The 16,027-nt window shown below is 43.7% G+C and overlaps 1 protein-coding gene across 3 annotated transcripts in view; it reads right to left on the bottom strand.

Moving 5' to 3' along the window:
- ap2a1 (adaptor related protein complex 2 subunit alpha 1) overlaps positions 1 to 16,027 on the bottom strand; it is a 39,150-nt gene that overhangs the window by 7,072 nt on the left and 16,051 nt on the right. Inside the window, exons 6-16 of one of the 3 annotated variants that reach the window (XM_085269858.1) lie at positions 15,658 to 15,917; positions 10,922 to 11,090; positions 10,666 to 10,803; positions 10,335 to 10,517; positions 9,773 to 9,870; positions 9,462 to 9,693; positions 9,185 to 9,373; positions 8,945 to 9,099; positions 6,667 to 6,729; positions 4,468 to 4,530; positions 1,830 to 1,912 (exon numbers count right to left, since the gene is read on the bottom strand). In XM_085269858.1, the coding sequence (XP_085125984.1) occupies positions 1,830 to 1,912; positions 4,468 to 4,530; positions 6,667 to 6,729; positions 8,945 to 9,099; positions 9,185 to 9,373; positions 9,462 to 9,693; positions 9,773 to 9,870; positions 10,335 to 10,517; positions 10,666 to 10,803; positions 10,922 to 11,090; positions 15,658 to 15,917 (1,633 nt within the window). The remainder of the gene's footprint in view (positions 1 to 1,829; positions 1,913 to 4,467; positions 4,531 to 6,666; positions 6,730 to 8,944; positions 9,100 to 9,184; positions 9,374 to 9,461; positions 9,694 to 9,772; positions 9,871 to 10,334; positions 10,518 to 10,665; positions 10,804 to 10,921; positions 11,091 to 15,657; positions 15,918 to 16,027) is intronic. The other 2 variants (XM_085269857.1, XM_085269859.1) reach the window with 2 other exon arrangements.

The raw sequence follows: 16,027 nt of genomic DNA on the forward strand, positions 1-16,027 counted from the left end.
TGCAATCGCATAGCAGGATGCTGTACACGGGCCAAACTCCAGTCAGGAGAACAACTGAGATTATTCATCCACAATACGAGGTTAGTCATTAATATACTGCAACAACATGGGAACAGAGCAGCTGCCAGAGAATTCAACATTAATGAATCAATGTTACAGAAGTGAAGGAAACGCAGTTTTTGGCTTTCCCCATATTTCAGAAGTGCTTACTCTCTTTGCTGTGACTGTCGCCCGCCATCATTTGCAGATGATAATGGTTGTAGCCTGTCACTACCCGATCCGTACCGGAAACCCGATCGGTACCCCGCATGCGCAAATGTTACGTCACTTCCTCTCTTTGCCAACATTGCGACATTCAATATATTTGAATGATACGCGCCCAGTTAGCTCCTAGCATTTCTCAACAGCTCTGCCTCCTTTTCGACTGCCCGGGACATTTAAACAATGGATAATCCGTATACAAAGAAATTCATGCTTTTCTCCTCAACAGAGAGCGTCCCCCGATTGAGCAACAGCGCCGTAAAATAAGAAGAATGGCGCCTAATTACAGAGTTAATAATGCAGACTTTGTAATATCTCACGTGTAGATTCATCAGCCAGATTAAGTGTTTACTGACAATTGACAGTGATAGCGCACATCATCATCACTATTCCAACAATCCTCTCCTCACAGACGAGCATAAACACACTCGACTATCACTAAATCAGATTTAACACACGTTTGTAATGACGCTAATTCAGTTTATAATAGGGTTTATTCGCTCGGTCAGCAGGTGGCGGTATCCTCGTACACTGGGGAGTAAACTGCCATTAAACGAACAGAAGAAGAAGAAAACATCTGCACATGCGCGGTACGGATCGGGTAGACCCGATTTGTACGGTCAGACTTTACACATGCGCAGTAAGGATCGGAGAGTCCTGATCCGTAACGTTCTTTTTATTTTTCGTTTTTGTCTACATTGTACTGAAATGCTTCATTATTGCAAACATTTTAAGATATACTTGTTATTCTTAACATCTTAACAGATACTCTGACCCATAACTATCGTAAAACGCTACGACCGGAAGTAGAAACCTTTCGCGCATGCGGGGTACCGATCGGGTTTCCGGTACAGATCGGGTAGTGACAATAGCAGCTGCGATGCTTTCGACCAAAACAGGCGCAGCTTCATGACATCATCAACATGCGCTATCGCGGTAGAGCGGTATAGTCAAAATCTCTATCGTTGGCCAAATTTATATGGTTTCTATCGTATATTGTTTATATCGCCCACCCCTACCATACAGCTCTGCACCCTGTGACCCTGGTCTTCCACTTTGTGGATGAGATCCTGGGGCTCCTGATCGTGCAAGATCTAGGAGGGGAAAACTCCTACTCACAATCTAGCTCGCTGCAGCAGTAATTCAAGTTCAGTGCGGATTCTTTCATAGATGTTGGTAAAGGCAGACTGAATTGATCTCATGTTGTCTGTGTGAGTGTGGCACTGAGACTGAAAACCCTTCATGAATGAAGAGGTGTGGCTCAGTACTTTGTCTGTGCAGTTCATAATCTCAAACTGTAAAATACTGGCAGCCTCCTGCAGCAGAGGCACCTGTGGTATACATTTGAAAATCTCTGCCTTTGAATTTGAGGTTGAGATTAGTGAGACTCACACTCACTCACTGCCTCCCCAGCAGGGTGATGACACCTCACAGCTTTTTACAGCTGAGGGGTAAGAGCTACACCACAATATAGCCATTCAAACATAATGAATTACTTGCTAAATCAGACATGTATTGGTAGGAAAAGGTATAAGAAGTAAGCAGAAAACCCCCAATGTAATACTCACCCAGATTCTGACGATACTCTGACTTGATGCCGATCTGCAGCAGCTGATTCTCAAACAAAACTCCGTTGTTTTTGCACACAAACCTGGGAGGGAGAAGACGAACAGTGAAATGACAAGAACAACATCCCTGCAGCTATTTGACAAAACTGGTCCTACTTAGATAATCAGCTATACAGTATTGTGCAAAAGCCTCTTTCTTATTTAAAATTGGAAAGAGATCTACTGATGGTACTTCTCAGCAACAACACGCAGCCCCAAACCATTAGAGCCTCCACTAGTTTAAAGAAGACGCTCTCTTTTCTACCTCTCTCCTGAGAACCCCGTATACACTGAGGATGATTTGAACCACAAACTTCCTGCTGCTACTGATATTCAGTCCAGTACTGGTAACTCGTTGGTGTAGAAATCCTATTTTATGCCTGTCAAACTGCTGTCTTTGGCATTTTTCATAGGCAACATACTGCAACAAGATAAAACCTAAGTCATGTGTACACAACATCAATCATAGGTTAATGTTAAAGAAGCAAAATCAAAATGTTCCTGTGAAAATGTTAGATGCAAGGAGTGGAAAGGAATGCTGCTAATGTCCACAGACAAACTTCCACAGGTCTTTAGAGACACCAAGTGGAAAAACCCAAAACAAACAAACACTATAAAGAGCTGGGGTTGGTTCAAGGCTTTTGCACAGTACTGCATCCTAATTTTGATATTTAGCAAGTAATTGACTCACCTCTGTGGGTGCAGTGATCTGTTAGCCACTGCTTTAATGTCAACATTCATCAAGTCACATAGATAGAATAAGATGGGATCAGATCTAACTTGGTTCCTTCAGTGAACACACGTACAGCACATATACGTTGGGATATCATGGCCCGGTGTGTTACGGCTGATGAGACCTCTACTCCTCCAAGAAACTTTATAGATCCAGTGATTTCAAACGGGAGTCACAAGCAACATCAGACAGTGAATGTTCCCCTGAGGGAAAGCAGATCCCACATCTGGGCTGCTACCACAGGGTGTGCCCTCCATTCCCTCACCAGGAAGCATGGCTGGCTGTCGGAGAAAGATGAACACTGCACTACAGCAGCAGAGTGAGACCCCTTTAACACAGGAGAAGAACATGTCCCACCCTGCCTCTAAGAGACCACTGTTGAATCTCCCATCCTACGACATGCTGGGCCCTCAAACGCTCACCTTTAACAGTGAACGTGGCCCGACAGTGATCACATAGGCCATCGTGCCCAACAATCAGAACATCGTTTACAAATGCAGACAGCACCCCAGCTTAACTGAGAGCGGTGGCGATGAAATGCAGCACTCCATGCTCAGACGTTTGACGCTGGCCGAGAACTGCAATCGGTAACCTGTAGCAACAGTTCGCAGCAACCACGGAGAGGAGGCACAAGCTGAAGCAGGTGAGCAACCAGCAGAACCCAGTGTGTCTGCAAGAAATGCATCACCTGCTTAGTTTAGTTTGGTTTAGACTGGGAGAGGAGTCCACAAGCATCTTTTTAGGGTCGAGTGCCGGAGCTTGTGATTAAGGCTTCAGGCCCAGTCAACTGTCTCCTAGCATAGACATCCACCAGGCAGAAGGGGCATGCCATCCAAAGAGAAACCCCACCTCTGAGGACAGGGGCGAACAGTCACCTCCTGGCCGGGGATGTCCTACCGCGAGGACGTCCCAGTGTAGACCCAGTACACACTGGAGAAATGACATCTATGGGCTGCTCTGGAAAACGATTCAGGTTAACCCCGAGGACGTGGCTGGAGAGAGGCAGGTCTGAGCTACCCTTCTTAAGCTGCTGCCCCTGCACACAGCTGAGTGGTGTTACCAGTTACTGAAGAATGTGATTAATGTTTCAAATGCCTTTGTTAAGACAGTTTTTGACATTATCCATTAAATGGTTCTCAAATTCAGTGCAATATTGGAGCGTTCTTAGCTTTACACGAGTCGGTCGAACTTTTTTCCCTCGTTTAGTCGACTAAGAAATGAGTCACCAGGAACATCTCTGGTATTGGTACACACCAGGTGTGTGAGACGACAGCAGAGATGACTAACAATAGCTAGCTAGCCCAGCTCGGCAGAGGGGTTCTGCTCCTCAGTGAGAACAGCCTAAGAACCGGCGACAAGTGATATACGTGCAGGCAGAGCCACACGTACGTCACTACAGGCATTAAAGAATATCCCATACTATATGCACTGTACCAAGTGAATCGCCTGAACGGGAACCACATATGTGTTAACCAAACAGTTACAAACTGTCTGATATCTGTTCTGCCACAGCTGAAAATGTTCAAAAATGACAGAAATAACCAAATAATCTTTTACAGGTTACCCTGACAAACGAAGGGGAATCAAATTAAACCGTTATTTTAAATATTGGAACTGGATCAGTACACAAGTGGCACTGTATGAATGATGTAATCAGAACTCTGTATTCAAATATACAGAATCCACACTGGAAAGTGGTATGAATCAGACTTAGTAGGGCCTCTAATGTACATGCTTTTTAAAAACAGCAGCAGAACTATGTAGAGCTGATATTTTAATTAAGTGTGCGGACTCTTTTTGACAAGGAATCAAACAATTTTATGCCGAGCTACAGCATGAAAATGTTTAGACACAGAAGAAGCTTACTTGTTAAGAAGTTCATCTGCCTCAGACAGAGGAGGAGCAGGATCCTCAGAGGGAGGAGCAGAGCTGGGAGGCCACAGGACAGGGCAAGGATGCAGGGACAGCCCAAGAACAAAGCAGGGATGGAAGCAGATAGGCAACAGGACAAATAAGGAATGAATGGGTAAGAGTGGAAATGGGAAATGAGAGCAACTCATTCAACACAGTAAACAGGAACGGTGTGATGAAAATTGGCAACAAGATAAAGATAAAGTAAAATGCAGAGCTGGTTAGTACAAGCACTTCACAGGTGAATGATACACACAGTGCAGAGTTCACCATGCACTCTGAATGTGCATCTGTGGTACAATACTCACACAGGCCCGCATCGAATAGCTCTATACTCACTGCTTAACACACGGGCCCACCGCTAAAGAAATAAGCAGGGCTTCAAGTAACGTTAAAGAAAACTAGGTGAACATCAGCACTAAACATGCATATTGTGCACATAAAATGTGATGCCATTAATGATGGTTTTAATGTGCGCACAATATTTGCCCCGCAGTTGCTAGACAGTGTTTCCATGTTTTTACAGTTGTAATGATCATCTACAGTCTGTTTAATGTTCTCCTACCAGTCAGGACTGCTGCTGTGCACAAGCATTCTGGGGGGGTTAAAGGTTATTACCAATAAGGTGCATCAACCACAGCAAAATATGAGACACTGTGGATCAATGGAGACACAATGCATTTGACTAAGATATCAGCTTCTGCTCCACTGAAAAACAAACGGGTGTCTGAAAGAACGATGGTGCTCTTACCCATCCAAATAAACTGACGGCAAATATATTTATAGCCCTTTTCCACTGGTACCTACTGAGCTCGGCGCGACGCAACTCTACTCGGCTGCAGTCGTTTTCCATTACAATCGAGTACCAAGTGCAGAGTTTGTGTGCGACACAAACACAACACAACGCGATGGTGTACCTGCTGTTGGTGTGTGGCCTTGTGGCTCGGGGACCACGTTTTGTGTCATTGTTGGGTTAAAACATGGATGTTTTGTTTTTCATAAAGGAGTCGCTCTCTCTTATGACTCATTGTGCGACGCCACTTAGTGGCCAGTTGGATCAACACGACTCGACTGGTTTTCCATTACAACCCAGTAGTACCTTGTCTGCGTGCTTGTCGTCATAGTAACGTGTGTGCGCGTCCCACAGCACAATTAATATGCAACAAAGGTGGACGTCGAAGCGAATGCATACCTGCTGCTGGGTCTGTAGCTTTTCGTCACACTCGGGGAACACGCCGTCGTTTTCTGTAGCCGTTCTGATTTTTGTGAAAGCAACGCCAAGCAGGTACCAAAAAGTACCTGCTACCAGGTACTGTGACCTAATGGAAAACCCTGCAAACCGTGCCGAGTCGATTCCAGTAGGTAGTAATGAAAAAGGGCTGTAGGTACTAAAACAAAGTCCCTGGTACCACCTAATGGAAAAGCCTAAAGACCAAGTTGAGGTGAGCTGAGTACGGAAAAGGGCCGTGAGATACCCAGGGCTTCACAAACCTACAGGTTGAAAATAATATTAATAGTAAATGTAATAACAAAATCATCTTTTATAGATTAATCTGTAGCATTGTTATATTACTGTGATGCACCTGACAGGAGAAGCAGAGCAATAATTCAGGACCACAGCTCAGAGTGAGACCAGAAGCTTGATGGGATGGGCAGCAGCCAGACACCAGCAAGAAGCACTTTATCAGGACAGACTGACTGAACGAGTGTTTTTGCTGTGTGGTTTATCACAGAAGGAAAGCCCAGAAAAGAGGGCAGTGTGTTGTACTGACTACAGAGCTGTGGATCTGCTGCTCTCACTACTCCTGTGTGGACAGTGTTATATCGATCACCCACAATTTTAGACGAGCAACTACCAAATTGAATGCGGCCTTTGGCACTGTGTACGTGCCCTGTATGAAGCAGTGCAGACGGTTTACAGAGCACGTTCCCTGTAACGTGCTCCCTGCTGCTGCTGCTGCTACAAACCATGTGGCTGACAGCAGAAAAGTTTGCACTCAAAACAGCAAGTTTGACTAAGCTACTTCACTTACGTGCAACAAGTCACCTCCTCAGTAACATACATGTTAAAGACATTTTCAATGAAAAAAACAAAAGCCCGAGTTGCATCTTTTTAGCCAGTTCTAATTTTGTAGGTTACTACTGGTCCCTTACTCCGAGTCACCAGAACCCTCCACCAATAGGGAATCGGAGGTCTCAGTGGGCTGTTCCAGATCTCTGTCAGTGTCAATCATGGTGAAGGACAGGAGAAGACACGCATCCGTATCAAAACACACAGATGTGTAACCGCACAAACAGACACACACACACACACAAACACAGGGGAATGGAGAGAAGGGAAAGAGAAAAAGACGAAAGACAGTCACATACATAGCAAGATTAAAAAAAGCAGACCTGCCAACCTTGAAGCTCATACAGAGTCCATCGTCTCCGTTTGCCACAGATCAGAAACGCTGCGATCCAACTGTGACTCGACTTCTTACGTTTCTTAAAGCTTTTTCTTAAAGATAGTGGGCTGACCCACTACGGATCATGTGCTCCATTTACATGAGCCAAAGCATGAAGGCGTGGCTTATCATCACCAGAGGTTGCAGGTGAAACAATTATGAGAGCCTGGCTCACACCATCATGTGCCCTGTTGAGATCACGTGACTGCAACAGTGAGTGGGGGTTGGAAGGGATCTCAGAACTGGATTATAGACGGCAGACGGCTGGTGTCGTAAGCCCCGCCCTCTGTTCAAAGATGGTTGTTCACAGTGGACATGCATGGCCTCTTTCAAACCATCTGCCTTCTCAGAATGTGAACCCTGGCACCCTTGGAAGAGTGACCTTTGACCTTAAGATGCCGATGTAGTCGAGCCTTGTGCTATCCAGGTGGCTCTTCTATGTTGTGCCATGTGTTTGTGGCACTCCTCGTGTGCTGCACTGCGTACCCCATGTTGCGTAGCTAGTGTTTGGGAGGTGTGTTTGTTGTCTGAGGGTGTGGCTGAGTTTGAAGTGCACCAGGATGCCTCCTGACTTTCTCTGCTAAACCTACATGACAATGTCCTTCCGTTGTCCTTCCGTTTCTCCCGCGTTAATGTCAGACCTCGTTTCTTGTCCGTCTTCTTTGATTTGATGGAGCCCCAGTTTGTGGACCTTATTGGTGAAGTCAGAGTTTTTGATGTAGTGGGGCGTGTTCCTCACCATGGGAGCTGGGATGGTGGTGAGGTGCTTGGAAGCGTTGTAGGTGGCTGAGTATACACTGCTAATAATTGAGTGGGACGACTTCTTTGTGAACCCTAAAGGTCCAGCCACCCTTTCACTGAAACAGTTTCTGACAAGACTTCGCCAACGTGGACCAGCTAAAGGTCCAGATGCATCTTTCAGGGCTTTGCATTTGTTAAGGGTTTGACTTTCTTTTATCTCCTACAGTTTTCTTGCTATACATTCAAAATAAAAACCCACTGCCTACGTCACACGCTACAGTTCAGCCTTATGATACCAATATACCTGCTGACAGTGCGGTGCTTTTAACAGTTAGGAACACAACAAGTAATCATAGTATTTCACAGCACAATACATGTTATGGCCTGAGCAGTCAAAGAACGAACTTTTCTTTGAGAGCCAAACCTGAAGCAGTACATATTTACTCTTTGAGGAAACGCCTGTGCTTTTATCTCATGCTATACCAATCATTAACATCAACAGCGGCTCTCAAAGAAAAACCAGTCATCAACAAAGAGACGTTGGACCGCAGCATCAGATACAACATCCAACTACAAATGTCTTCAGGTTGGCAGGTCCATATAAGACAAAGAGAGCAAAGTAAGACAGAGTGACCGGTGACAACATGAACAGACTGTAACTACCTGCATCGTAGTTGAAAAGCACAAACACAGCTCCACAACCATCTTACATTCACCACACAGTAAAGAAACAGCAAAGTTTGCCAGTGATGTTTGAGACAGTCCAGTATGAGTCAGTCTTACAGTGTTGTTCCTTTTAGCTCTGCTGCACTTCAGTCATTTTTAACCTCCAGGTACATTCGTGCACAGAACAAACCTGCTTTCTAGCTGAAGCTAACTTTGTTCCACGCTGGGCCCTGCACTACGATGCAAACGTGCACCTTTGTCTGATCGGTGCAGTCTAAGCTGTTTCTATCTTATGGCTGGTTCACCACTGCACACAAATGAAATTGTATGAAAACAGATGTTACTTTGAGCTGTTACTGTGATGTCCCACAATCACCACACACGAGTGTTTGTAATGTTAGTCCTAACGACCAAAGCTGATGATTATTCTTAGTTCACAGGGTGCTGACTTTGAGCAGCTGGTTTTAGTTTCATTTCCTTTTCACACAGCTCTGCAGGCTCACAGCTTCTGTACAGCCACCCATACTGGACTTGACTAAAAGCTTAGTTCAAGAGTTCATCAAGACATGAACTTTCACCTCAGGAAGCCGTCGTCATTCACAGCAGCAGAAGGTGCAGCAGGCCCTGAATCAGAGAACACGTCCACGAGTAGGCTGCCAGCATTGGTCTGAGCAGCACCGACGGGAGCAGCAGAGCGAATTCCCAGCAGGTCTGCTGATGGTGACGGGGTGGACTGGAAACCAGGAAAGTTGTATTAAATGGAAAACATAAGAAAAGCTGAGAGTTTTGCAAACAAAGACTAGAGAAAGCGTGCTTACAGCATTAGATGCAGCCATGGCTGCTGTGTCTGGGCCCCGGTCGGCCCCTCCATTCAACTCCCCAGCCTCTCGTTTGCTATCATCCAGCTCTGTCACAGAGACGGCTCCTGGGCCCTTCTTCTTCTTCAGCTTGGCCAGAATGGAAGACTCCCTCTCTGGAAAGGGAGGCATCTCCTCTAAGACGGTGGCCTGAAGGGGAAACGCATGTTGTGGGTTACCTTAGCCAAGCAGCCCTGACCATTAACATAATGTCGTTTTATCATTGGTGAGAACTAACCAAGACATCGGTGCTCGCAATCGAAGAAAGCTTGAGATACTCGACAGCACGCTGTTGCAGTTCCACATCAGAGTTGCGGATCTGGCTGTCACAGCGCAGCACCTCTTGGATGGTGGCCTTGGTCTCTGGGAACAGGTTGATAAACTTGATGTAGGCCGACAGCAGCAGTGCACGAGTGGGCACCGAGCACAGGTGGAACTTGGAATGAAGAAGGTTGAACTGGACCAGGGGGCTAGATGACAGGGAGACGGGCTTATTACCCAGCATTTCGACTGTCGACTTGTTACCTTATCAGATTAAAACCACCTTACCTGGAGCGTGGGTCACCAGCAATCAGGTTCCCAAACTCTCCAAGAATGTAGCCTCCTACTTTCACCATGTTCTCATGACAGGCAGGGGCTTGCAAAGCCTGGAACACAAAGGTTTAGTGGTTTTCCTGAAACGGATCACTGAAACAACCTTCTTTAGGATTAAAGTATTTTTCGACTTTAGGCCACGTTTGCTTTTGCTCACATCTCCTTCAGTTCTTACTGTTGACATTCAGACGCTTGAGGACAACCACTGCTGTTGCAGACAAGATAAAAACACTGCTATCACATATATGAATCAATTAACCAAAGGTAAACACACTCAAACCGTGGTGTGTGTGCTCCTGAGCAGCTATATTATTCATATATGAAAGTCTGAAGAGCCAAACCAGAGTGTGAGACTAATGTCCAAAAACAAAGTTTGAATGTAAAGAAGGAAAAACTCTTCTTAGTGAAACATCGGGCTGCAGAAGAGCCGTCCCAATAAAACACTTCCGAACCATCTTCCAACTACAAGCTCTCTCTATTCACCTCCACAACATTTCGAGGGTTCATGAAGCAGTACCTCAAAGACCGTTTTGGCAGCGTAGCCTTGCACATCGTCTCGGTTGATGACAATCTGAATGACGCGGTACCACACCTCCTCGCTGACGTAGTCCCCAGCAATGCGAATGAGGTTGAGGATAGTGTCTACATACCAGGAGTAGTCCACGGCATATTTCTCTGCCAGTATGGCCACTTTCAGCACCTGAAACAGCAAAGTCAAAACTGGTTCATCTGTTCAAAGCTGACAGAGTGGATCAGGACTCACCACTCACGTGTTTTCTGTAATGGTGCTAAGTGTTACCCCAGGCCTGGCATAAACAGCATTTGCTTGCACAGTGACTCACACCTACCATTTCCTCTCTGATGGAGTAATCTGCCGTTTCCAAGTAGCTGAGCATCTCCGCTACGATCTGTTTGGCGTTGCTGCGATCACACATGGCATACAACAGATCGGCCGCTCGCTGTCGCACACTCACGTCCCTCTCAGTCTGCAGAAGCACGGACAAACAATAAGAAGAGGAACACTGAGCGCCAACAGTCCGCTACACCAGTGATGGTGTGTGTCTTTGTGAAGGTAAGCATTCATTCTTAAATGTGAGGCGTCACCTTCAGGGCATTGATAACGGTCTCGATGTGTGTCTTGACCGCTTCGTGGGAAAACTCAGAGCTGGCCAGCGTACACATGCTCTCCAAAGCCAGGTAGCGCAGGTTCGTCTCTCTGTGCTGCAAGAACTGACCCAGCTGGTTGCAGGCTCGTACCAGGAGGTTTGGCTCGCTGAGTAGGAGACAGAAAAACTCCCTTCACTGACAGCCTGGTACAGTTCTGAGCAGCCAGTTAGCACAGAGTCATGGTTTGTGTCCGTTTTGGTTTTAAGGTGACGACTCGACCACCACGCTGCTGCTTCTAAGGTACTATAGACCAGCGGTGCCCAACCCCCGGGTCAGGGCCCGGTCCGTGAGTCGTTTGGTACCGGGCCGCGAGAGCTGAGGCTCCGCTGTGAAATTCATGGTTTTCAGGGTTTTTATCGTTAACTCGGTTCCCCTGGGTCTTTCCCGTGTTGTAGTTGTGCGTCTTATTTTGAAAGAAGTATTTACGTGTTACCATAGCGACCAGAGAGCATTAAGGGGCAGAGAGGAGGACGTTACTCTCAGTGTTGTTGAAGCATTTGAGGAGCACGCTGCTAGCTCAGGCGGTAGAGCAGGTCATCCACTGATCGGAAGGTTGGTGGTTCGATTCCTGGCTTCCCCCAGTCTGCATGCCAAATATCCCTGGGCAAGATACTAACCCCAAATTGCTCTCCGATGCATCCATCGGAGTGTGAATGTGTGTGAATGTTAGCTATGAAACACTTAGAAAGATGCGATTGTGTGAATGGGTGAATGCACAGGTTGTGTGAAGCTTTGAGCGCTCAGATAAGTAGAAAAGCGCTATATAAGAACCAGTTCATTTACCCTTTACCAATAAAGTTACACAATTACTCAGTTAATTTGTTTATTATGATATTTTCAAAATACCACAGTTTTTATCTTGGTCGTATTTATTTTGTCGTATTTATCCGCCTTAAAGGCCGGTCTGTGGTGCATTAAAGACCGCTGCTGTAGACTATAGAGAACTGATGATTTTCACTCAGCACAGGCATCATCTTTAACTTCTACGTATGTAACGTTGTTAAATAACTGCGCAGAATAATATAAAACCTCTATGAATATACCATAAAGAAAGACTTAATCAGAACGTGGGGCTTTAAACCTGCTTCACACATACAGAGGACCAGACCATGACTGTACAGAGGTTCATCTACATATTTCTGTCTTACGATAAGAGGAAGAAGGGCAGTTCTAACAGTGTGCCATCCTTAGTAGTAGTAAATGTAAGAAATCTGTCAGCAGGGTTTAAATGAGAAGAAATCAGATTAACATTGTCCATTCAATGTTTTCTGAAGTGAAGAAGCTGCTTGGATGAGAAATGAAACATTCTGGGCTTTTCTATAGTACGCTGTGGAAACTGTCATTTAATTGTTTATCTATTAATGAATTACTTTGGTGTCGTTTGGTTACTGGAGGAGGAAAAGTTAAGAAAAACACATTTTAAAGTCTCACATGTCTGCCCAGAGCAGTCCAGCAGTCTGGGCTGGAGTCTGTGGGCTGAGTCGGACCCCCGGGCATACATCTCACACCCCTGTTCTAGCAGACCCTGTGCACACCCACCTGGGAGGAGATCCCCCGGACACCACCTGTTGTCTCATTAGGAGCATGCCCCATCGTTGTTAGGCATGCATGTCAGCACACGAGGGCCAAACACATTACCATGTAACATGTGAAAAAGGACTAGTATGCCATTTCTTCACTGGCTTTGTGGGTTGTGTATATATTACCTTTATCATGTTCTTTAGTGGTATGGATTCTCTTTGTATTCATAAAGTAGTCGTACTATAATTCTTACTAAAAATATCACTATTAGATGTATTAGTAAAAGTACTCCCCTTAATGAACAATACATAAATAATAACTGTACCTCAGACTCACAGGGCCCAAAGTGTGAGTGAGAGTGAGTCAGTGAGAGATGCACAGAACAATTTCAGGATGTATCCATGCTGGTCAAATTTAGAGGGTTTGCAGTTGTTACAGGCTGTGAATGTGCTGAGGAGATGATCTGCGTTTAGGTGTGTGTTGTGATGTAAATAAATATCGTATTTTGCTTTAAAGAAAATAGTTGTCGATACTTTCGTTTTGGGATTATTTTTGTGGAAGCCCGTATTAGTCTTTTTTTATGAGTTCGCCCTCCTTAAGAGCAGTGAGCTTGGGGGCCCTTTTTCCCTTATTTCTATTTTTCCTGAGTTGCACGCCGGTTGCCTAGGCCGGGGTGTAACATTAGTGCTACATTAGAGTTAAAATAGTGTCACATTAGTGTCACATTAGTGTCACATTAGTGCTACATTAGTGCTACATTAGAGTTAAAATAGTGCTACATTAGTGTTACATTAGAGTTACATTAGAGTTACATTAGAGTCACATTAGAGTCACATTAGTGTTACATTAGTGCTACATTAGAGTTAAAATAGTGTCACATTAGTGTCACATTAGAGTTACATTAGAGTTACATTAGAGTCACATTAGTGCTACATTAGTGCTACATTAGTGCTACATTAGAGTTAAAATAGTGTCACATTAGTGTCACATTAGAGTTACATTAGAGTCACATTAGAGTTACATTAGAGTCACATTAGAGTCACATTAGTGCTACATTAGAGTTAAAATAGTGTCACATTAGAGTTACATTAGAGTTACATTAGTGTCACATTAGAGTTACATTAGTGCTACATTAGAGTTACATTAGAGCTACATTAGTGCTACATTAGAGTTACATTAGAGCTACATTAGTGCTACATTAGAGTTACATTAGTGCTACATTAGAGTTAAAATAGTGTCACATTAGTGTCACATTAGTGTCACATTAGTGCTACATTAGAGTTAAAATAGTGTCACATTAGTGTCACATTAGTGTCACATTAGTGCTACATTAGAGTTAAAATAGTGCTACATTAGTGTTACATTAGTGCTACATTAGAGTTACATTAGTGCTACATTAGAGTTAAAATAGTGTCACATTAGTGCTACATTAGTGCTACATTAGAGTTAAAATAGTGCTACATTAGTGTTACATTAGTGCTACATTAGAGTTACATTAGTGCTACATTAGAGTTAAAATAGTGTCACATTAGTGTCACATTAGTGCTACATTTGAGTTAAAATAGTGCTACATTAGTGTCACATTAGTGTCACATTAGAGTTACATTAGTGCTACATTAGAGTTACATTAGTGTTACATTAGAGTTACATTAGAGTTACATTAGAGTCACATTAGTGTTACATTAGTGCTACATTAGAGTTAAAATAGTGCTACATTAGTGTCACATTAGTGTTACATTAGAGTTACATTAGAGTTACATTAGAGTCACATTAGAGTCACATTAGAGTCACATTAGTGTTACATTAGTGCTACATTAGAGTTAAAATAGTGTCACATTAGTGTCACATTAGAGTTACATTAGAGTTACATTAGAGTCACATTAGAGTCACATTAGAGTCACATTAGTGCTACATTAGTGCTACATTAGTGCTACATTAGAGTTAAAATAGTGTCACATTAGTGTCACATTAGAGTTACATTAGAGTCACATTAGAGTTACATTAGAGTCACATTAGAGTCACATTAGTGCTACATTAGTGCTACATTAGAGTTAAAATAGTGTCACATTAGAGTTACATTAGAGTTACATTAGTGTCACATTAGAGTTACATTAGTGCTACATTAGAGTTACATTAGAGCTACATTAGTGCTACATTAGAGTTACATTAGAGCTACATTAGTGCTACATTAGAGTTACATTAGTGCTACATTAGAGTTAAAATAGTGTCACATTAGTGTCACATTAGTGCTACATTAGAGTTAAAATAGTGTCACATTAGTGTCACATTAGTGTCACATTAGTGCTACATTAGAGTTAAAATAGTGCTACATTAGTGTTACATTAGTGCTACATTAGAGTTACATTAGTGCTACATTAGTGCTACATTAGAGTTAAAATAGTGCTACATTAGTGTTACATTAGTGCTACATTAGAGTTACATTAGTGCTACATTAGAGTTAAAATAGTGTCACATTAGTGTCACATTAGTGCTACATTTGAGTTAAAATAGTGCTACATTAGTGTCACATTAGTGTCACATTAGAGTTACATTAGTGCTACATTAGAGTTAAAATAGTGCTACATTAGTGTTACATTAGTGCTACATTAGAGTTACATTAGTGCTACATTAGAGTTACATTAGTGCTACATTAGAGTTACATTAGTGCTACATTAGAGTTAAAATAGTGTCACATTAGTGTCACATTAGTGTCACATTAGTGCTACATTAGTGCTACATTAGTGCTACATTAGAGTTAAAATAGTGTCACATTAGTGCTACATTAGAGTTACATTAGTGCTACATTAAAGTCACATTAGTGTTACAGCTCATCTTCTCTGCTGGGTGTTTAACAAGCAACACTGATGGTGCCACAGGAAACTGTTATCGATGACGAGCTTTGCTGGCTCACCTGTCAGAACTGGAGTCACTTACACCAGAATGTGTTACAAACATACACAGGTAGACTGCATGCACACACATCAGTAATTACACACTTATTTACAGTGTCATTACAGCATGAGCAGCACAGGCTGGCAGCCGACTGCACTTAGATTAAATGTGTGGCGCGAGTTAGCGTGCATTCTTTAAACTCGAGTGATAACAGTTCATTTCAATAATAAGTCAGTGAGGATGCTACAGACAGTACTCACCTGTCATAGTGGATGATAAGTGAAATAGCCTCAAACAGGATGGCATTTTTAGCATTTGAGTGCTGCACCTTCTTTGACTTTGGTGGCTCCTGGGCCTTATTAAGAATGGTCTCCAGACACTCTACCAGACGGCCCTTGACAGCACCATCTTCTGGTGGAGGGTAACACTGCAGCAAGCGCAACAGCTTGCAGGAAAGCCAGGGTGCCGGCACAAAATAGTAGGTGTAATCCTGCAGATCGGTGGAGGCTGACGAAACGATCTGGAGAACAAACAGTATTTATCATTGAGATGAAACCGTCTGCAGAGCATCTGTGTGGAAGCCTGCTCTCAACCGTGCAGTAAAACCTTGGGCCCTGTAACAGCAGAACC

Source organism: Mchenga conophoros, linkage group LG4 (genome assembly GCF_057382185.1).
Source record: "Mchenga conophoros isolate Kocher_MC1m ecotype Shallow Benthic linkage group LG4, M_conophoros_male_GT1.1, whole genome shotgun sequence".
Taxonomy (NCBI): domain Eukaryota; kingdom Metazoa; phylum Chordata; class Actinopteri; order Cichliformes; family Cichlidae; genus Mchenga; species Mchenga conophoros.